Source organism: Chiloscyllium plagiosum, chromosome 17 (assembly GCF_004010195.1).
Source record: "Chiloscyllium plagiosum isolate BGI_BamShark_2017 chromosome 17, ASM401019v2, whole genome shotgun sequence".
NCBI classification, from domain to species: Eukaryota; Metazoa; Chordata; class Chondrichthyes; order Orectolobiformes; family Hemiscylliidae; genus Chiloscyllium; species Chiloscyllium plagiosum.
The window spans coordinates 4,365,295-4,388,331 of record NC_057726.1 but is presented as its reverse complement, the minus strand read 5'-3'; the positions used below and the strand labels follow the sequence as shown (position 1 = coordinate 4,388,331).

Below are 23,037 nucleotides of genomic sequence, written 5' to 3'. Positions count from 1 at the left end.
TAGATTACTTGTCTAGCAATCATGACTGCCAAATGTCATGAATTCATATGCCAGCAAGACTTCAGGAGAATGAGGATAAAAACTTAGCAAGTTTCTTTATTTGGATATTTAAAGAATGTGGCAAAAATTAAAATCTAAGGCAGTATCAAGTTTCTGGTCATCAGTATAAATGGGCTAATACCCAAAACAGTGTAGTGAAAAGACACCAAAAGTGAAAGTGCAAAAACAAACAACCTTGTTAAGGACAGATGATAATCTCAAAAACATGAGCTGCTGCACTGGCTCACTGAAATGAGAGACAGATGCCAGTAAATTTATATCTCTGGAATTTTTGCTTAAGTCAACTAAATGAGTTTTGAACCAAGAAGGGATTTGAATTTATTATAGATTATCCACTCAAGATTTCAGATTACTTGCACAGCAATTATTATTATACTACCTTATTCAGAGCAGATTCGTAGGCAGCAAATTATGTCCCATTAACTTCATCATGCTTTTTGATGAAGTAGTTGAGTCGGTGAATGAAGATTGTGCAGTTGATACTGTGTACTTGAACTTTCAAAGCCACATTTGGACAAGGCAACACAACAGCCCTGTTAATAAAGTGCACAGCGTGGAATTATTGGCGGGGGGGGGGGGGGGGAAGAAGCGTAGTAGTGTGTATACAAACTGATAAAGATAGAAACCAGGAGGCAGTGGTGAATGGCTGTTTCTCAGACTGGATGAAGTACTGCCAGGTGTTCTCCATGGGCTATTACACTACTAGGACAAATATTGTGTGATGTGTTATATTAATGACCTGACTTAGGTATATACTGAGCATCATTTCAAAGTTTGCAGAATACCCAAAGCTCAAATGTAAGATAATGAGGCGGACAGAACACACTTCAGGAGTACTTCAAAGCTGGGGAAACAGACTGACACATGGGAGGTGAAATCTAGCACAATGTAAAGTCATAATTTTTCGCAAAGTAAATAAGGAATTGCGATGTATAACAATGCAGAGGGAATATAGGAACAGGAACGGGGGGTTTAAAAGTGATTCTTAAAAACAAAGCAAATTCTATTTGTACTGCCTTTGATGAAATCACAAGTGTCAAACCCTCCAGTTGTCACAGAGAAATCAAAGGCCACAATACATATTTCTTTATTAACAAGGTTTGATGGGCAAAGTAAGGCAGATAAGCTATTGAGCTTTGGCACAACCCCCATGCATCGAGGGTCTGTCTTTGTAGAAGTAGCACTCACAGCTAACAGAGCTGTTTATTATCTGGTTTGAAATGTTCATCTCTCCATGCTTTGCTCTGGAGAAACCAGTCTCAACATGTCGTCCACACAGGAGTCAGTTCCTGGAAGGCAGTGAGAATCTGGAACCTTCTCATACCACAAGAAGTGGCCGAAACATTTAGCCAAAGAGGAAACTTGTCAAGTACATGAAGGAGAAAGGAAGAGGCAATGCAGAGTGTAAAATAAATTAGAGTAGGAAGATGTTTGTACAGAGTATACACGACGGAGTTTACATGGACATGTCTCAACAAATAGCCATTGCATTTTTCAATATAAAGTATCATGGTGCCTCCATAATATTTCCAATGCTGAATGGAGTTCAAGTAACAAATGCGTTGTAAAGATTGCAGAGAGGATAGTTTAACTCAACCTGCTCAAACCAAGTTATTTACCAAAACAAAATAGTACCAAACATTTAGAATATAGCAATAGCACTGATTGCCCTACAAAATGAAAACTTTGATCAATCTCAAAGGGATGTTACAGCCAGGAACTCTGGAAAAGCAAAAGTTAGGGGGCGGGAATGCCAGATGGTGAGGTTAGTTTCGGGATGATCAATGTGACTAATGGTGGGGCAAGGGGTCTGAGCTAGTCAGTCATCCAGGATTTAGGATAGGACTTTTCTTTCTAACGCTTGCTGAGTAACCATCCAGTAATCAAATCTCTAACTCAGAGCACAGGGTGCCAAGGAGCAGAGAATTCATCAGAAGTTCAAATTTTAGAGACAATTCCCAGAATCAGCATGTCAGAATTTTTGAAGGGTTGCACTGCACAACTTCCAGGCTGCATTCAGTTTCTTACTATCCAGGGACTGGAAAATCTGGACTAACATGCTGCTGATTCATCGAGCCAATTTAGGTTAGTGAACAAAGGTTGGGTGAACGAAACCTTGTGTAAGCAAGCAGATACACAGAACAGTTTTGGGAAATCTGAAGATTGAGGCAAGTTAGTCAATAGTGCATTAGAACAGTAAAGCTTCTAAGTATTGGCACGGATAAAGATTTTGACAGCAAGTAAGTTGAGGGGGGGATGAAACAGGGCTAAATTACCAAGTTGGAAATATTTTTAGTGACAGTGCAGAGATATAGCCCGGAGCACATTTCAGGATCAAAAGGTTCTAAATAGTCAGGTTCAGCCTCATAGTTGGCAGGAAGAGGGATTAAATCGGTAGTTTGTAGTAAGACACCCACGATTTAAGTTATTTCCCATAACTGACAAGTGCATAGAGTGCAAGAGTTAGTGTGTGCAGGTTTCAGTGTTTTCAAACAGTAAAGATACTGAGATGGAAATAGCAAAATGAAGATACTATGTCATCATTTAAACACAGATTAGCTAAACTGAAAGAAAGCATAAAGCGATTTGGAAATGGAACATTAACTGGGATTAGGATTACTGCATATGGAGGACAACCACAAGTTTGAACAGGCTTCCTCTTGTACGCTCTTTAAAGCAACATTCTAATGCAATAATCGATCTTGCCAGAAGGTGTCACCTTTAGACCAAGTATTCAGAATAAAGCAATAGCATGGATTGGTCCATGTCTGCACATATGCCCAGTGACTAATCACAGGCCCAACTGCTGATTAATACTTGAAGAATCCAGGTCCATTTTGTAATCAAATTTCTGTTGCAGTGGCATGTAGGTCACTATGAAGAGCCTGTACCCCAGAGTTAAGAACAGAAGGCCTATTTGGAGGTTGGGAAATCAGCCAGCATTCTGACTCCTGAGCACTGGTTCAGGAGCAGCTACTGGAAAATGCTACTGATTAAAGGAGGGAGGTGACAAGTTGTATTTCAAGAGCCAGCTGGAGTTAATCTTTACACACTTATATTATCAGTTATTTATTGTGCATACTACAAATATATTCCTCCTAACAGTTTGTATTAATAGTGGCACAAGTGGATCACCACACAATATCCTCCATACAATTTAGTGTAATTAATATACAATTACCACCACCACACATGTGAATTCTCTGGCTCTCCTTGGCTGGTCTATATGTAAAGAATTGATAAATGCAGTAGGATTGCAATACATGAGAAAATAAACAACGATGGACAAATGAAGTTTTAAGAATATTAAAAATCTTAGGTTAAGCCAAATGGGCAATAAAAAGGGTTAACGTAGGGAGCAGATGCCAAGTCTAACAAACTACTGGAGTAAGAGAGATACATCAACTTTCCTTTTTCAGTGTAGGCAGTCAGGTAAAGAAACAGTATCAGAGTATTCCAGCCTCCCTCAGGCACCATGCAATGAAACTGCTCAACATCCTGGGGGTACTATTAACAAAAAACTAAACTAGACTCACCACGTAAACACAGTGGCGATTAAAACAGATCAAAGCATAGGAATATTGTGGTGAGTAACTCACAACCTCACTCCCCCAAAGCCTGTCCTCCATCTACAAGGCACAAGACATGAGTGCAATGGAATACTCTCTCCCCACTTGCCTGGATGGGTGCAGCTCCAACAGCATACAAGCAGCTTGACACCCTCCAGGACAAAGCAGCCCATTTGATTGGCACCACATCCACTAACGATGCTCAATCGTATCAGTGTTCAACATCTACAAGATGCACTGCAGAAATCCTTAGACAAGGATCCTTAGACAACAACTTCCAAACCCACAGCCACTTACAGCTAGAAGGATGAGGGCAGCAGACACATGGGAGTTCCACCACCTACAAGTTCTCTCCATGCCACTCACTTGGAAATATTATCGCCGTTCCTTCATTGTCACAGAGTTAAAATCCTGGATTCCCTTCCTCAGGAAACTGTGGGTTCACCTATTGAACTTGGTTTGCAATGATTCAAGGAGGCAGATCACCACCTTTGGAACAACTTGGGTCAAGCAATAAATGCTCACAGTGTCACTCATATCCCATGAGTGAATAAAGGACAGCTGATATAATATGAACATAAAATGTTTAAACCTGCATACACATTAACAGTAAAACAACAACAGGAAAGGTATCTCCAATCTATCTAAACTTATTGTATACATAATTCTGCATTCAACAAATTGATAAATATATGCTTTTGTACTTTGCAAAGCCAATAAAAAGTAAAGCGCAGCAGGTCAGGCAGCATCCAGGAACAGGAGAATCGACGTTTCAGGCATAAGCCCTTCTTCAGGAATGCCCGAAACGTCGATTCTCCTGTTCCCTGGATGCTGCCTGACCTGCTGCGCTTTTCCAGCAACACATTTTCAGCTCTGATCTCCAGCATCTGCAATCCTCACTTTCTTCTCCAATAAAAAGTAAAGAAATACTAAAGTTGAACTGGCAAAAAAAAATTAATCCTCAACAAATTTCCTTTAAAAATTGACTTCAAAAAATATGCCTGCTTGGTTGAAATGGCATGTAGACTGTGACTCAGCTATCAACCCACGCCAGAAGTTTTAAATATAGCAGAGCTTTAGGAGATTCAGCAATGAGCTAAATGTTTGTAATTGAATCAAGCTGTTCTCGTATCACAGCTAGCAACAGCAATGCTGGATGGAATATCTTGAAACATCAGCAGACTCTAACCGAATTACTAATTCAAACTTATTGCTAATCACTACCTGCTCTGGCTCTCACTGTAGTTTCAATAATGGGAAGAATAAGACCAGGCGTGACATGAAGGTATTATCAGCTATGCTTTGGGACTGGGATCATGCACTGGTACACGCAGAGTTAGCTGACCTCATTTGAAGCAGTCATGCAATTATGATGTTCCAGGTTAGGAACAGCCAAGAACTGGAGTCATTCAGGGTTTTGTCTCCAAATCACCCTGATACATGTCTTTTACACGCAAACTACACCACCACAGCAAGCCTGTGCTCCCCCATCCCCAAAAACCCACTCCAGGTTGGTAGCAAGTGAGAAAAGAATCAGGGTAGAAGGGTCATTACTGTCGACGAGGTTTCTCATGGGAGACTGGTTAGCAAGGTTAGATCTCGTGGAATACAGGGAGAACTAGCCATTTGGATGCAGAACTGGCTCAAGGTTCGAAGACAGAGGGTTGTAGTGGATAGTTGCTTTTCATACTGGAGGCCTGTGACCAGTGGAGCACCACAAGGATCAGTGCTGGGTCCACTATTTCATCATTCATATAAATGATTTGGATGTGAACATACGAGGTACAGTTAGTAATTTTGCAGATGACACCAAAACTGGAGTGGCAGTGGACAACGAAGAAGATTATCTCAGAGTACAACAGGATCTTGATCAGATGGGCCGATGGGCTGAGGAGTGGCAAATGGAGTTTAATTTAGATAAATGGGAGGTGCTGTATTTTGGAAAGGCAAATCTTAGCAGGACTGATACACTTAATGGAAAGGCCCTGGGGAGTGTTGCTGAACAGACCTTGGAGTGCAAGTCAATTGTTCCTTGAAAATGGGGTCGCAGGTAGATAAGAGAGTGAAGGTGGCATTTGGTTTGCTTTCCTTTATTGGTCACAGCATTGAGTATAGGAACTGGGAGGTCATGTTGTGGCTGTCCAGGAGTGGTTCGGCCACTTTTGGAATAGCATGTACGATGCTGGTCTCCCTCCTATGGAAGGATGTTGTGAAAATTCAAAGGGTACAGAAAAGATTTACAAGGATGTTGCCAGGGTTGGAGGACTTGAGCTATAGGGAAGGCTGAATAGGCTGGGGCTGTTTTCCCTGGAGCATCAGAGGCTGAGGGATGACCTTATAGAGGTTTACAAAATTATGAGGGGCATGGATAGGATAAATAGGTCTTTTCCCTGGGATGGAGTAGTCCAGAACTAGAGGGCATAGGTTTACAGTGAGAGGGGAAAAATTTAAAAAGCGACCCAAGGAGCAACTTTTTCACACTGTGTATGGAATGAGCTGCTAGGTTAAGTGGTGGAGGTTGATACAATTACAACATTTAAAAGGCATCCAGATGGGTATATGAACAGGAAGGGTTTAGAGGGATATGGACCAAGTGCAGGTAAATGGGACTAGAATAGGTTAGGCTATCTGGTGGCAGTGAATTGGACTGAAGGGTCTGTTTCCATGCTGTACATCTCTATGACTCTACTGCCTTTTTTTTTTAGAAGTTCGCAAGAATGGCAGGCGGGGACACACCACTAACCAATATTCTGTTACATTTTAAATGTGGGTGTTGCTTATTGGACCAGCATGGATTGCTCCTCCCTTAGTGCCCTGGAAAGTGGTAGTACTGAGCTGCTTTCTTGAACCACTAATCCTTGCGATTACATCTTACCTATACACAACAACCAAAACATGTTAAAAAAAATCTTTCATGAGGATATGGCTTAACACTACCATCCCCAGTTGACTGAAGGTAGTAGTAGCAGGCCTTCTTGAACTACTGCAGTCCTCATGGTCAAAGTAACCTATAATGCTGTTAGGTCAGAATTTCTTGGATTACAGAATAACAACAGTGAACATCAGTACAGAGAATTGCAATAACATGCAACTTGAGAGAGAACTTGAGCAGTGATAGCATTTCAGGTCTGTGTACCAATTCGAAAGGATTCTTGCTTATCTCCTGACTGCATGTCATCTTGGCGATAACTATTTGCATTCACCATCCTCTTGAAGACAGGATGGGGCTGCGCTTTATGGGTAATGGCAGTCAGCCAGAATCTCAAGTTGCTGAATTTAAGACAGCCTAATCTGGACAGGGATTGAGGGTAAATCAAGACCTGGCACAATCCTCCTGTTCGTCAACAAACACACACAATATTTCTTAAAGGCACTGAGCCCAATTGTACTCTGTCTACTACTAGCTCAAAATGTCAATAAACAAGAATAAACGAAAGATTTACTTGTCTAAAATATCACTAGTACAAAATCAACAAGTATTCTTGCATAAAAAAATCTATTGTATTTGAGAGGAGTTTTCCTCGAGCACTGGAACAGTACTCCAGCTGCTAAAAAAAAACCTTAAACAAGCTCCAGTGTAACTTAGTTTTTAAACAACAGGACATTGAGATTTTTTTGCTACGTTGAGCCTCATGGGATAACAATCCTACCTTTGTGCAGACGACCAGTACCGGAATGCCCAGATTGTGCGTCAGTACATTCTCGCCCAGCGGCAAAACCACCTCCTCATCTTCCTGACCAGACACTGGGGCTCTCCTCTGCGGGGACCCATGAGATCCTTCCTCAGGCTCCACATACTCCTGGAATTCCTTCACCACTAGAGACAAGATGACATGAGACAAAATTCAGAGCAAAAAAAAAAGTTATTTGGATCATTAATCCCTCAGTCCATTTCAGATCAGGTGCCAGCTTTCTCTATACCACTCAATCCAGAAGGTCCTTTCCCTCTTCTCTCTCCCCTTCACGATTCAAAAAAGATGCACGTCAACAATCATACAAGCTGTTCCTTTGTCTCAAAAAAAAGGCAACTACATCACAATGTAGCTCACTATCCCAGTGTGCTATTCCATATTTTCACTGTCCTGTCGGGAAAAGGCTATGCTTTCTAATCTTTAGTTAAGGTTATGAATTTTCTAATATTGCCTGACGTTAAGTACTCGCTATTTGAGCCATTTAAAGAATTCCCAACCTCCAGCAAGTTTACTGGTTAAAATGTGAAATCTAGTTGTAAGAAGCTAGTCACAGACCATTGAAATACATTTTATTTCCTAAAAGGAATTCTTGATTTTTCAGTTTTCAGAGATATCATGTTTTGGATACACCCAGAGCACAAGACACTCAATCGTGATTAACTTACTTGACCACAGATATGATTTGTGATCCAATAAATATTCCAGTCATTTTCTGAATCTTAGACCATTTATTTTCTCTCCGGGGAGTTGGTTAAATACAAAAATGCTCAGGTTATCTGCATTAAAAAAAAAACTCATTCTGTCACTGCCTTCATATAACTCAGTTTGACTCAACATGATTGCACCTTTGCTCCAAATTAGAAGTTTCAGGTTATTTGCTCCACCCAAGATTTAAGCAAATAATTTAGACTGACAAATGCAACAGAATAATTGTCATGAGTCAACATATGTATTTATTGGAGAGCTGGTCTTGAATTCTTCTCTTGATTTAGGAGCTCTTTTTGATTCTCACTAACTCATTTAGATGATGCAGTCACATAGTAGGAGTACTTCTATATTTGAGTTGACATTTGGGACATTGGGACTCGCAAACAACACCAGAATTAGAATAACTTATCAATATACTCAATCATTAATCCTCCATCAACACTAAGCCACAACACAAGGTAGACATTAATTTCACAGAAACTATAGCACATACATTGGCAAAAGACCAAAGGCATAAACCAGTGAAAGTTTTCAACATAATTGACTCTTCTACACACAAAGTCAATATTATAAAGACCTTCCAGATTGCTGACATCACAACTCATAAGTTTCCAGTGCATACACAAAACTGGAAAAATATTTTAACAAGGAATTCAGCAAAGAATTCTTCTCACTGCATCATCGACTTCACAAGTTTAACAACTGACAGTATTCATCATCATCGCATCCATGGCACTTTGCTCCATATAGTAGTTCTTGACTAGTTGCAGCCTTAAACTACAGAATTAAAGCAATTCATTTAGCTGAGCATTTCTTGGTTGACAGGCTTAAAATTGCTCTTTTCCTTAGAACCTCTTCCTTGCTCTTACCTCACCGAACCTCATCTTTGCAGCTTCCTCTGTCCTTTGTCATCTCCTGCTTCCTTCATCCCCTATTTCCACTGGAGGCTCCCTTTTCTCTCACTCTCTCACCTGGGTCAGGTGTGGTCAATGGTAAAGTGTAAACAGTTAAGCTCAGGCCTTGTAGCACAGTTGTAATGTCTCTACCACTGCACTAGGAGACACAGGATCAAGTCTCACTTGGTCTAGAGATGCATCAAAATATCTCTGACCAGCTTGATTAAAAAGGGCACAAAAAGTAGGAACAGGTAGATTAAGTAATCTAATCTAATGTAAATAATCTAAAGTGTGGAAACAGGCCCTTCGGCCCAACAAGTCCACACCAACCCTCCGAAGAGCAACCCACCCAGACCCATTCCCCTACATTTACCCTTTCACCTAACACTAGAGGCAACATAGCATGGCCAATTCACCTAACCTGCACATTTTTGGACTGAGAGGAAACCAGAGCACCCGGAGGAAACCCACGCAGACACGGGGAGAATGTGCAAACTCCACATAGACAGTGCCCGAAGGCGGGAATTGAACCCGGGTCTCTAGCGCTGTGAAGCAGCAGTGCTAACCACTGTGCCACCCAAGGTACTTGGGGGCTTTTGCTGTGCAGTGGCAATGCCCCAGATTCAGATTGCATTAGCTCCAGAGATGTACCTTAACATCTCTCAACAGGTTGATAAGACAAAATATAAACAAACATTCAAGCTCAGGGGTTCTTGTGGTGCAGTGGTAACATCCCCACCTCTAACGTGGGTAAACGGTCAAGCTTTAACAAAATTGCAAACGATATCTTAAGGACATGAGGATGAAAAGCTTGAGGTTTAATTTAAGGCTCTGGTAGCACCATGCTCTTGTCCCTATCTGAGTCAGGAAGTCTTCCTGGTTCAAAACCCAGTTGCTCCAGAGAGGTATGCAACAACATTGCTGAACAAGTAGATCAGAAAATATAAATCAACTGTCAAGCTACGATTTAATGGCAGTGGATAACAGGTGAAAAGTACCACATTTGATTTGGTGATGGGAACAAAGTGTACAGTTGTGTGTACTGTTACAACACAATGGTGAGCCCTTCTGCTAATTAAACCTAACACCCAGAAAAGCTCACCTCGCCTCATAATCTGTTAAGGTATAAGTGACAGAGCTCTCAAATTCCACGACTTAAAGAAAATAACATCAATTAATTCTTTAACTCTAAAAGTGAACATTAAACAACTATTCACAACTCAGTCATCCTTTCTCTTAACTGATTACCTGCCCCCAACTCTATAACACACTGTTCCAATAAAACACTTACTAAAATTACATCAACTTAATTTCAAAACCATACAGCAGCTGTCATCTTTTGTGTCTTTCTTCTTCCGGCTCAAGATCTCCCTGGGTTGTCTTCTTGCTTTTTACCGTGATGATGTTTCATATGAAAAGGTACCTTTGATTGGGAGTGTTTCAACGTTTTGGGTCTCTCTCTCTCTATGGCAGTTGCTCTGTCCGATTTTCAAAATTCCTGCCTTTTTTTATAACCCCAACATCGGATTGTCTCATTGTTTCGACGTTGGCAAAAACAATAAATTTCAACTTGATGGGGTTTTAGTATCCTGGGGCATGATTTAAACAGATTGGTTAAGTTTGAATTATTTGTCAAAGCAACCAACTCAGTTATTTATTTCACAGCCAAATGTTACATATTTTCAATTTTCCAGTACACTATGAGACTGCTCTTGTAATCTCAGTGCAGAACAGCATTCAATTTCTCTTAAAGGTACAGTACATGCCTTCAACTTCATAACAGTATGAGCACATCTAGATACAAAATAATCAAACTGATAGTGATGGTGGTATAGCAATGAGCACAGCCACTTCCCAAGCAGTTGATCTGGGTTCAGTTCTCAGATATCTCAATTATGAACTTACAAGGGTTCTTATGGAGTTGTGGTAGCATCCCAACCTCTCAGCCAAGAGACTAGGTTCAAGTCTCACCTGGGCTGAAGATGCGAAGTAACATCTCTGATCAGGTTGATGAGAAAAAATATTTTCAAAACAGTGAAACTGTTCACGATGATAGCTAAATGTACCTATTGCTCCAATGGAAAATGACTGCAGTGATTGGAATGAGGTCAGTCAGGTGGATCTCAGAATAAGAGTTCCTGATTGGGGCTGTTAAGCTTGTCCATCAGAGAGTCCTTGCTGGCAAATATAGACATGAGTGTCAGGGGCTCTGTTCACTCTAGGAGCTGTCTCTGAACTAGCAGGGTGAGTGTCAGGTACGATTCACATGTAAATAAACAATGACTTGGTGAAGGGATACCAGCCTTCAATGATGACTTGAAATGTTGACCTGTTGCATACTGAACATTTTCTATTTTGATTGCATCGTTTTGTGGGCCTCGTGAATCAAATGCCCCAGACAGCAGGTAGGAATGAGGCACACATCATTTATACACAAACCTGAACCAAACACTACCACAAAGGCAGATGAATGTAGATCATCTATTGGGACCATAGATTCCCTTTTGTGCAGTAAGAGGCCATTCAGCCTATCAAGTCTGCACCAAACCCCCAAAGAGCAGCCCACCCAGACTTACACCCCAAACCTGCATGGCACTTTCTAAAACCATGGCTAACTCACCTAGCCTGAACATTCCAAGAGCACCTGGAAGAAAACCACAGGAAGAACATGCAAACGCCAGAGAATCACTCCAGGCTAGAATCAAACTTGGGTCCTCGGTGCTGTGAAGCAGCATTACTAATCACTATCACCATGCTGCCCCAAAACCAAAACCATAACCACAAGAGAAAGATAGGACATCTAAAACTTAACACTAAAGCATTTTCAATTTGGGGCTGACTTGGTTCAAACGAGATCAGTCCTTATGCAAGTGTTGCTGGTTCTTATCAAGCAGAGATGAGGTTCTGTGCACCAGCATTACCCTCCCACAACCTAGACTATTTAAACCACTGAAAAACACAAACTGCTCCCATCATAACATAGCTGAGTATGGCTATGCAGAAGGTTTTTATTTTACAAAACGACAAATTATGCAAACTATTTAACAGTGGCAGTTAATTACTACTTAAATTGTTCACACAGTCCAACTATCAGCAAACGTCCAGTAATCCAACACTTCCTTCCTAACTTGCATTGAAGGGTCAAAGTACCTGGTAACAGAAGCTGAATAACTCGTTATCTTGCAGTATGGCACCTCAGTTGTAATGTTGCTGCTAGTTCCTCCAATTTGTGTTCAAATGTGTAAAGGTTAGGATCTGAACCTATCCTTCACTTTTTGATTCTCTAGAAGTTGACTTAATGGGTGTTACATTACACTGTGCAGTGGCCAATCTGGGAACATCCTGATGCCAGGACAGAGGGATGGACAGAAAAAGAGATATATAGATATACATACATGGTTTGAAAATTAAAATAAAAGGCAATAAATCAAGCTTGAAACCACATTCAGGGTAACTGAAATATGTAATGGCCTGTGGGCGGCACTGTGGTTAGCACTACTGCCTCTCAGCGCCAGAGATCCGGGTTCAATTCCCGCCTCAGGCGACTGACTGTGTGGAGTTTGCACATTCTCCCCGTATCTGCATGGGTTTCCTCCGGGTGCTCCGGTTTCCTCCCACAGTCCAAAAACGTGCAGGTTAGATGAATTGGCCATGCTAAATTGCCTATAGTGTTAAGTGAAAGGGTAAATGCAGGGGAATGAGTCTGGGTGGGTTGCGCTTCGGTGGGTCGGTGTGGACTTGTTGGGCCAAAGGGCCTTTGTGGTGGTGTTTGGTTCAGGTTTGTGTATAAATGATATGTGCCTCATTCCTACCTGCTGTCTGGGGCATTTGATTCACGAGACCCACAAAACGATGCAATCAAAATAGAAAATGTTCAGTATGCAACAGGTCAACATTTCAAGTCATCATTGAAGGCTGGTATCCCTTCACTAAATCATTGTTTATTTACATGTGAATCGTACCTGACACTCGCCCTGCTAGTTCCACACTAAGTAATCTAATCTAAAAGTAATCTAATCTAATCAAAAACTCAGGACTACAGAACCTAATGACACACAAACTGGTGTGTACATAGCCAGTTTTGAGAAGTGTACACCTTTAATTAGCCAGTGTGAATAGTGAGATCGACTTGGACTTTATCAGCAACACCTCAATCCCAGGTACTGGATAACATCCTGAGGGCTACCAGCATTTTCTGTTTTTGATTTAAGATGCATTTTGCATCAAGTTATATGAAAATAATCCAAGTAAAAAGCAGCCCTCGAACTTTGTTAAACAATTTTATGGGTACATTCTGCAACATTCATAGCTCAACCTTCAGTTTCAGCATCACTCCAGTTCAGAGTGAAGTTGAGAAATTCATCCAAGAGTTGTAAAAACAACAGATAGAATCCCTGACAAAATTGTGATGTACAGTGCAAAAGGCTACTCAACTTTATTTTCTGGGAAAAGGACTGCATGCGAGGACATCTCAGAAATACGGCAATGGCAACGGAATTCAAATGAAACAAGTCTGATCACACTAACTACAAAGGAGACTCAACTGTCTTCAGCAAACATCCTCATTTCTGGCCTTTTGATTGAGGTGACTTCATTGACGGTGCTATTGACCAATTACATAACACTGAGGTACTCATGCAGCATTGTCCTGGGACAGAGATCACTGGCCTCAAAATAACACATCATCTTCCTTGATACTAGGTGCGAGTCCAACCAGAAGACATTTCCCCAAACCCTTGACCTAAATTTTGCGCAGCTTACTTGATGCCACACTCAAGTCAAATGTTGTCTTGATATCAAGGGTAGTCACTCAGATTTCAGGAATTCAGCTCTTTTATCTTCATTTGGATCATAGCCTGAAGTTATGATCCTAGCAGAACCCAAATAAAGCACCGATGAGCAAGTTACAAACTAAATGCTACTAAGCAGTCATGCTGACAACACTTTCCATCATTGTGCTGCTGAATTAGATTAGATTGATAACTGACATGGTCACATTTTGACACTATGAACTGGACATACCTGGGCATTTTTCTACATCAGTTTGAGTGATGTTACTGTTCTAAGTGAACTAGGACAGCTGGGCTAGCAGCTATTTCTGAAGTTCTGAAATTGTCTTGTATATCCAAATCCAGGCCATGAGTAAGGTTTACACTGTGACTATCCTAATCAATGATTTAAGTACAGCATTCCCACAACCTTGTATTATCACAGTTGTTACTGTGGTAACTCTCACTCCTCATTTGCTTAAATTTTCATTTCCTTTTATTTGTTTAGGTGAACTTCATTCATCTCATTGTTCACAGGATTCTGCTTACACTATCTGAGGCTGCTTTATTTATCTAGATGACAATTACTGCAAACCAAATTAATTCCTTTATGAAGTACTTCCATAGCCTAGCATTAGCACTATGAAAACACCAGCACTTTTCAAATATTCTTCAAATTAAAAGCGTACAATTGAATTACTCTCAGTTGCCAATGGCCAGAGGTTTTGGTCTGTTTCATTCTATGAAATGGAAGAAATGGACGCAGCAATCTTGTATCAACACATCAAGTCACTTCCTTTTGGCCTACTCTATAATTAGATCTGTTACTTCCCATTTGACAGACTCTGTATTGTGTGTTAGTTTGGCTTCTGTCCAAGTCCAAACTATCATATAGATAACAAGGAGTTGCTGTCAAAGAACGAAAAAAATGAAGGGTGTGCAATCTGTAATAGGGCTGACAGTACAAACTTAGAATTGCTGAAGGGTCAGGGCTCTTATGGCACTTTAGTATGTCCTTATCTCTGGGCCAGAAGGTCTAGGTTAAAATCCCATCTGTGCTGAAAGTGTGTCACAACACGTTTGAATGTTGATTGAGAATAATACATGCTAAAGCCTTATTTCAGTCACAACCTGTGTCAACTTGGCTGAGATGGTACCCTACCTGCGTCGCAGAGGGGCATAGGTTTAAATCCTGCCAGGACCTGAGTAGATTATCTAGGGTGGCAGCTGATGATGCTACTGTACAAGTCAGATCCCAGAATGAAATTTGGCTTGACATATTGTGTGTTTCTTAATTTACATAGCAATCTTCCACTAAAGCATAAGCATGCCAAGCTGCAGATTTACTTTTAACAATAGAAGAGAAGTTTATCATACAAAATAAAGAACAAAACAAACCAAATTATCCTCATAACCATTTAAAAGCTTTCAACCATTTGGTAAAACAAAATCCCATTTACTCCTTAACACAATCACATAATTTAACTGCTTCTTTTCAGTTCAGGTTCAATGAGTTGCAAGGCATTTTTTCTTTAACTGCCACAACTAAGGTCTTGGACTTGGTCAATTTTGCAAATTTCTAACCAAACGCCACCTAGCCTGGAAGTTGAAATGCTCATTGGAGATAACTTCCCTTAATGGTGCTGAACAAACTTCTTTTTCTGGAAAGAATTTTTCCTTGCATCCATTTTGGTTTCAAGAGAGAGATAGACATACATTTAATTGTGTCAAATTTAGAGGGCTACAGAAATAAGCCAGAGAATGGGACTAGCTTTTGAGAGCTGGTACAGAATGGCCTTCTGTTTTGTAAAATTCTATGACTCTATAACTTCATTAGGTCACTTTCAAACTGAAGTCAAAAGTTTTTAAACCAATTTAAAACACTTTGTCCTCACTTCCGCTAAGTGAAGTGCCTTCTTACCCACTCTTTTCATAAACCCCATAATATGAACAAGCTTCCATTAACACACGAGGAAGCCTTTCATCATTTTGCTCTCTAAAACATGCTGGTTTAAAATCATGGTACCAAAAGACCACTCTAGCTAATTAATAACCCCTTTATATAAAAAGACCACCACTAATGATGCCATTAGTTTAAAATCCAAACTCTAAAAGTGACATTAATATATTTAAATCATGCATTTTCAATCACAGATATAGGACTGATGAAACCTGACATTGTTACAAATATTATTCATCGCAAACAGGTTGATCCAATGTCCTCTCTTGCATGCTCACTTGAATGCAGAAAATATTATAGTTTGGTATCATGCTTCTGGCAAAAGACTTTCCTGAAACAGATTGGCCAAATCTTTCCATCTCTTTTCTATCTGTGGGACACTATGACAGTCATGAGATATAATTTTAGATACTTGCACTACCTTCTGATAATGCAGAAAGTTATTTACTCATATCAGAGTTTTGCATCTAAAAGCCTATGTGGACAGCTAATACAGATTAAGTAGAAACTGGCAGTAACAGCTTCTCATTAAATTTCTTATACTTAATTGGCAGTGCTGTACTACTGAAAATGTGTTGCTGGAAAAGCGCAGCAGGTCAGGCAGCATCCAAGGAGCAGGAGAATCGACATTTCGGGCATGAGCTACTACTGCAGGGTTTAAACATTTCCATGTTCTACAAGAAAAGCCCTCTGTAACAGCTCTATTCACAAGGAAACCATCTTTTCTTCAGTGTCAACGTTGCTTTGCAACTAACAATCTCACATATTTAATCATAATGCTTAACAAGCTTAGCCAAGATCAGCACAGGTTCAGAAACTGCCTTCTTGGTCTTTTGTGCTGGGTGCTAATTCTGAAGCAGTTAAACCAAGTGTGGCCACTTTCTTAAATGAGACACTATGAATTTCCACCTGAGCCTCGAAAATAGTTCAGTGGATAGAGAGTCATTGCAAAATTTCATAGATTACTGTTCAGGATGATACTCATGCCAAAGACTCCAGGTCCTATTACAACAGCAACATTCTCTGAGTAGCATTTGTCCTGTGCTGATCATCTTTCAAGTAAAGTAGTTCAAGACCTGTGAGAAATTTGCACCTGTGTTTCTTGTCCTATTGTTACACTTAGTTTAGGAAAAGTTGAGAATTAAGGATTTTCAAAGCACATTTTCCTGAATAATTTTAATCCGCTTATCACTCCTGCTAAATGGAGGGGTACTGACTTTAATTTCTGTCAGGACACTTTGAGAATAGCTTATAAATATTGAATATTTATACTGTATTCCTGTTATATGAGTTGGACAGCACTTGAAAGGTCCAGGTGTCTGTGACAATAGCAAAACAAACTGAGCCACAGACAAAAGTCCCATCAACTTCTGATATATCTGCCCCATTCTATAACTTGGAAACTGGTTTGGAACTACTCAGATGCCAGTCATTGCTTAATGATACACTGCATTTAATAGACCGTTTAATTCTTAAAATACTGCAAACAGCCAATGACCGCTACAAGAATTCACACTATTTTTAGCTTCAAAAAGAGCAAACATTGAAAGCAATATCACTGTGTAGTGTAATTACACCAGATCCCATCAGTAATCTGCACAAAACATGCAGGAAACAATGTGCTTCAGAGACAGTACCTGGAGACAAAAGCAATGCATCAGTGAGGATGCAATGGCAAGTTTTTAAAAAGTATAGGTATTTACGTATATTGTATTGCATATTTAGAACGGTCATGAAACTGTCATGAAGGTTTACAATGATGGCACCGTGATAATGGTCTAGTTGGTAAACCGTTTCAGATCAAGTGCTAACATATTTGATCCTTTGTCTGTTCTGGTTACACTGACCACTCAAGTAAACAAAATAGAACGAGAATCTTTGTACTTTAGCCTTCTAGGGAATAGGGGGAAATAAGCAAGTGTTTGTGTTCCTGCTCACTGTCCAGCAGTTTCCAGATCGTTGCCAAGGACAAGAAAGAGGAAAGTATATAAGGGACAAAGGGAATCACTGGGAGAGTTGATAAAATGCAATGCTGTCTCCTTTATAAGGTGAACATAAAAACATCTGAAATAAATGCAGGAAAATCAGCCCATCTGAGTTCAGGAGGACATGTAAAAGTAGAAAGTGGCTACATTAGATCCCACCTCCAAGAGTCAGTATCTTCAGAAAGGACAAAAAATTCAAAGAGTATCTCGCGCCACTATGTGCAACTGGTGAGCATGAACATGCTGCACTACCCGTCATGTCTCATTCTGACAAAGAAAAAACGTAAATCTGCTTCTAGCTTTCATTCAGATGGTAATCTATCCATGCAGAGGATTAGACATTCTGTAGCAATGACTGTGTATGATGTAATCTTTTTGGCAGCCAGTACACTGCATTCAAGAATACAAGCTTTGTTTGTGATGCATGAGCTCATCTTTGAGCCAAATGGGATGCATACCTACCCTGAAATAAAACAATCTTTCTGGGGAGGTGGGAACCTATGCTGACCCTGCTATGTAAACTCTTTCGTCAAAGTCTTGGGAAAATCAACACACTCTTACATGTGTTGCCAACGTTTTCCTGAATTTACATAGTGGCTTGTCTGCTGGTAAAAAGTTTAAAATTTGCCAGCAAAGCAATTACTAAAAACAAAGGCAAGTGCTTACTCATCCACCCCAAAAGCCTTAGAGGAGAAGGCACCAAGGCATAGCCCACAAATTTACTCAGCACAGTCAAAGTAGAAAAAAAGTCCACAAGAGGTAATTTTACAATGATACAGGATTAGCCTGGGGTCAGTTTCTTTGGATAGTAGCCTCTAGAGTTAATTTCCTGTCCTTTGTATGAAGTGCTCCTGGAACATTAACTGGAGTGCTACAATGGGCCTCAGTTTATGTAACGTGAGGCATTTGGGACAGGAGTAAACTGGAACTAAAGTCAGTGTCCTGGTATCTGGAATACAAGCCAATGATGCTTGGAGCTTGAACGAGTGTTGAATGCATTCAGTTGGCAAGTTTCTAAGGTCAAACAGAGCGTCGCTTGACGACTTGGGCTAGACACTGGGAGTTCCCAGCACTCAATCAATTGTAATCCAGTATACCTTTATGCCTTCAGAGGAGAAGGAGAAAGCAGAGAAAAGTAGCAGGATTTTGGGGCTTAAGGGTTATGGAATACACCCCATTGCCTGGATGAGTGTAACTGGAGAAGTTCAATACCTTCCAGGAAAATCCAGCCAGCTTGATTTGAACCACATGCACAAAAATTCATTCTCTCCGCCAGCAATGCCACACACCATTCTAATATGGAAAAATATCGCTGTTCCTTGTGTCACTGGGTCAAAATCCCGGAACTTCATAACAGCATCGTGGGTCTATCTATCTATACCAATAAATTGCAGTCACTTAATGTGACTGCTCATTACTGTTTTTCCTTGAACAACCGAAATGGGCAATAAATGCTGGTCTGGACAAAGAAGTCCACATCTCAAATGAATAGAAAATTGAGGGACAGATGTAGAGAAATAATCTGGAATAAGGGAGCATTTAGTTCAAATTGAAGTCAGGACAGTTAGGACACTTTTTTAAAAACACAAAGGATAGTGAAAATCTGGAAACCTCCTCCACATAATCTTCTATGTTGCTGACAAGATAAATATTGAACAGAATTTATCTGTTCAAGGCAAATTCTCCAGCTTTTTTGCAAGTAGTGCCATGAAATCTTTTACATCCATCCTGATGGCCAGATCTTTAACATTTCATCTGCCCAATGTAGCACTCTGCAGCACACCCTCTGTATTGGGAAGTAACTGTCTTAATCACAAGCTCGAGTCTCCAGGACAAATCAACAACCATGTAACAACATTCAATCACTGACACATAGCCAACATCTCAATTCAAAGTTTGCAGTGTCTTTTACAGATCCCACAGCAATATTCATTCAGTATTGAATTCTCTTTATTGTGTAGCTAATGTTTTTTGCTCAAACATAACCAAGTGAGACTCAGGTTAATTGGTCATTTACCTCAACATTGTGGAAAAAATATTTAAGATCATACTTGATGTCTGAAACATCGATATTCAATCAATAATGAGTTATAAATGTTGTATGAAAGCTGGAAGTATTGACAAAGTATGAATCACTGTGTCTCAACTGTCTTGGGGTGAATAGATGGGAAGAGACAGCAAGAAAGGAAGAATGACTTGCATTTACAGTGTTTAGAATGACATCTGAGAGCCTGAAGTGCAACCCTTGTTGTAATCAACACAAGGTAAAATCAAGTAAGTGGTGTTGATTAATGGGCTGATAATATGGTACTATATCACTCTCCCATACCTTCAGAACATGGAAGGTGCATAACTTAGGATGATATTGTTTAATACAGTCATTTGCCACAGGGAATCAAAGTATGGATAATAACATTTTTCTATTTAAATATCAGAATTGCAAATAGTAATAAGCACATTACTCAAATAACTCCTTCAGTGTTATTTTGTCAAATGGTAAGATGAAAACAGTCTGAAATGTCTTGGTGTTTTATTTCCTTGTTTACTAAAAGATGGTTGATTTTTAAGCAAATGTACATGCGATGTGAATTTACCTGAATTGCAAGTCAAGTGCTTTTTGGTAAAATGAGTAAATGTGGCTAAAACTGATTCACTGGAACCATATTGGTGGCTATTTCTATTGGATAATACTAGTCTGGGAATATGTGGTCATGAATAAAATGACCTTCATATCTTTTGCAGAGACCATTCACTGATAAAAGAATGATGTAGCCACAAGCAAAATTTCTCCAATATTAATTTTAAACAAATGATAACATTTAAGAACTATTCAGACCAACATTTGAAACATCAGCATACAAGGCTCCAGGCCAAGTGTCAGAAAGTGGGATGAAAATATATGTTGACGGTTGACAATGGGCACAGTGGGCTGAAGGCCCTTTTTCCGTGCTGTTTAGAACTAAGTCTATGACAGATTTGTACACTAGAGGAAGAACTGGATGTTTGTTATGATTTGGCTAAGTTACAGTCAGATTCTAGTCACAAATGAACCAATCAAATTCTAAAGCATCTTTACTCACACAAGCAAGTTGTGGTATAACCATTCTATCTGTTGACAATGTTTTGTTCTTAGAAGGCAACGTAGCCCAGATGGCCACATACATATGATATACACAGAATGAGTGGAGATCTAGGGTTTATAATTCGATCTGTGACACGCTACATCTGGTCAAAGATAACAATTCCAAAATGAAGTGGCCACTAATTTACAACATAATTGCTCATTCAACATGGTTCAATTGAATGCCAGTAATGTCAAGACATCACCAGGAGCTGCTTTAAAGAAACACTGTACCTCACAAATTTCAAAAAGTCAATAGGAAGGAGCCTTGGTTTAGGTATTTTGATCAATTTGCACTACTGAGGTAGGGACACTACCACTGAGCCAACAAGGACCTTGAGCCTTTGGTCATCTTTGACATGTGATAGTGGAAAAGAAGCCAGAAACAGACCGACAACATGGCTAGAGGGGTTCCCGGACGTGTGTGGAACCGAAGTTAAGCTGCATCTTTAATACATACTGTCCAATTATTTTGGTCAGCTGCCAAAGCAACATGATCAGTTCAAGAGTCACTTTTCAAGCAAATACCTCTGCAAACTTCTGGAAATAGGTAGTACAGGGACCAAGGTTCGATTCCAGCCTCATGCAATTGTACACAGAGTTTGCACATGCTCTCTGTGGATGTCCTCCGGGTGCTCCAGTTTCCTCCCACAGACCAAAGTGTGAAGGTTAGGTGGATTGGTCCTGATAAATTGCCCCATAACATGCAGGGATATGCAGAATAGGTGGGTTTGCCATTGGAAATGCAGGCATAAAGGTATTGGGTAGGCAGTGGGTCTGGGCAGGATGTTCTTCAGACGGACAGTGTGGACTCAGTGGGGTGAATGGCCTACTTCCACACTTAGGGATTCAATGGTTCTAACTGTTTTATTAAATGAAGGGATTTTTCAGACAGGGAACCAAGGTATTTCTGGTTTCAGAGTTAGGGAAGCCAGTTATTGAGTGGAAATCTGGAGTCTACTCATTTATTCCCCTGAGGCCATTCCCCAAGTTGACAAATATGCGCACAGCCACATTATTGTCATGCTGTGATGTCATTGGTTGAAGTGCGGCATCATTATACTCTGGGGTGAAACCAAAGTTGGAAAAACAGTTTATTTCTGCAACATAATTATGTTTCCTAGATGAAGAATGCAGAGCCAGCAAATCAGAGAACCCCTACAGCGTAGAACAGGCCATTTGGCCCAACAAGTCCACCTTGACCCTCCGAAGAGTAACCAAACCAGATCCATTCCCCTACCCTTTACATTTATCTCTGACTAACGCACCTAAACCTACACATCCCTGAACACAATGAGCAATTCAGCACAGCCATTTCACCCAATCTGCATATCTTTGGATTTAGACTGTGGGAGGAAACCCACACAAACACAGGAAGGTGCAAATTCCACACAGACAGTTGCCTGAGGCTGGAATTGAACCTGGGTCCCTTACACTGTGAAGCAGCAGTGCTAACCACTGAGCCACTGTACCACCAAGTGACATTTGCTTTGGTTCGGTTTTGGACCAAGATCTCAGAAACTCAAAAGCCCTCAGCATCAACCAGCTCCAAAATCCAAAAATGTTAATAAAGTTTACAGGTCCTCAAAGGTAATGGCCGTGATAAAGGTTTGAGAGCTTTATGTCTGGTCTTCAGCATGTTTTGATCTCAAGGCCAGAAGCAGGGTATATTGTAAGTTTCCATAGATATTTGAAAAAAATTACTTTATTTATATCTTTTGAGGATATGAGCCCACAAACTCCCTGGAATTTAATTTCACAATTTGCCACAGTAGGACTTCAACCTCCACATTGATGCACTACCACAACTACCAGGCTGACCCATGCCCTCGTGGCAACGAAGCTCAATCTCCAGCAAGCATCATGAAACAAGTAATACAGCATCATAAAACTGAAAACAATTGTATCTTTGAGAACATAAACTCATCCATTTGCAAAGTTCAGTGCATTTGATCTATCAAAGATCTTCTGAGAGTGTAGGTGGAGGGTAGAGCAGTGAGTAACAGCATTTCCTAATGCACTGTGGCTATCTTTCTCTGCACCACGTCAAAACAAGACAGGACCATATCAAGATCCTCCAGAACATTTCCAGCTGTCACCTTTCTTTGTTGTTTTAGCTGTCATTCTCTAAAGTACAAATCAAATTTAATCCAAAGCAAAAAAACTCTTTTCGCCTTTCTGGAGACTACTTTCCAGAATTTCAGAAGTAACACATCTAACCAAGTTAACAAAACCAATCATTGCAACCGAGATAATAACATCAAAAACTGGACCTTA

General features: G+C 40.2%; 1 protein-coding gene across 1 annotated transcript in view; it reads right to left on the bottom strand.

Annotated features, from left to right (window-relative positions):
- Positions 1–23,037, bottom strand: part of dync1li2 (dynein, cytoplasmic 1, light intermediate chain 2) — an 81,157-nt gene that overhangs the window by 40,354 nt on the left and 17,766 nt on the right. Inside the window, exon 5 of the mRNA XM_043706535.1 lies at positions 7,280–7,446. Coding sequence (XP_043562470.1) covers positions 7,280–7,446 — 167 coding nt within the window. The remainder of the gene's footprint in view (positions 1–7,279; positions 7,447–23,037) is intronic.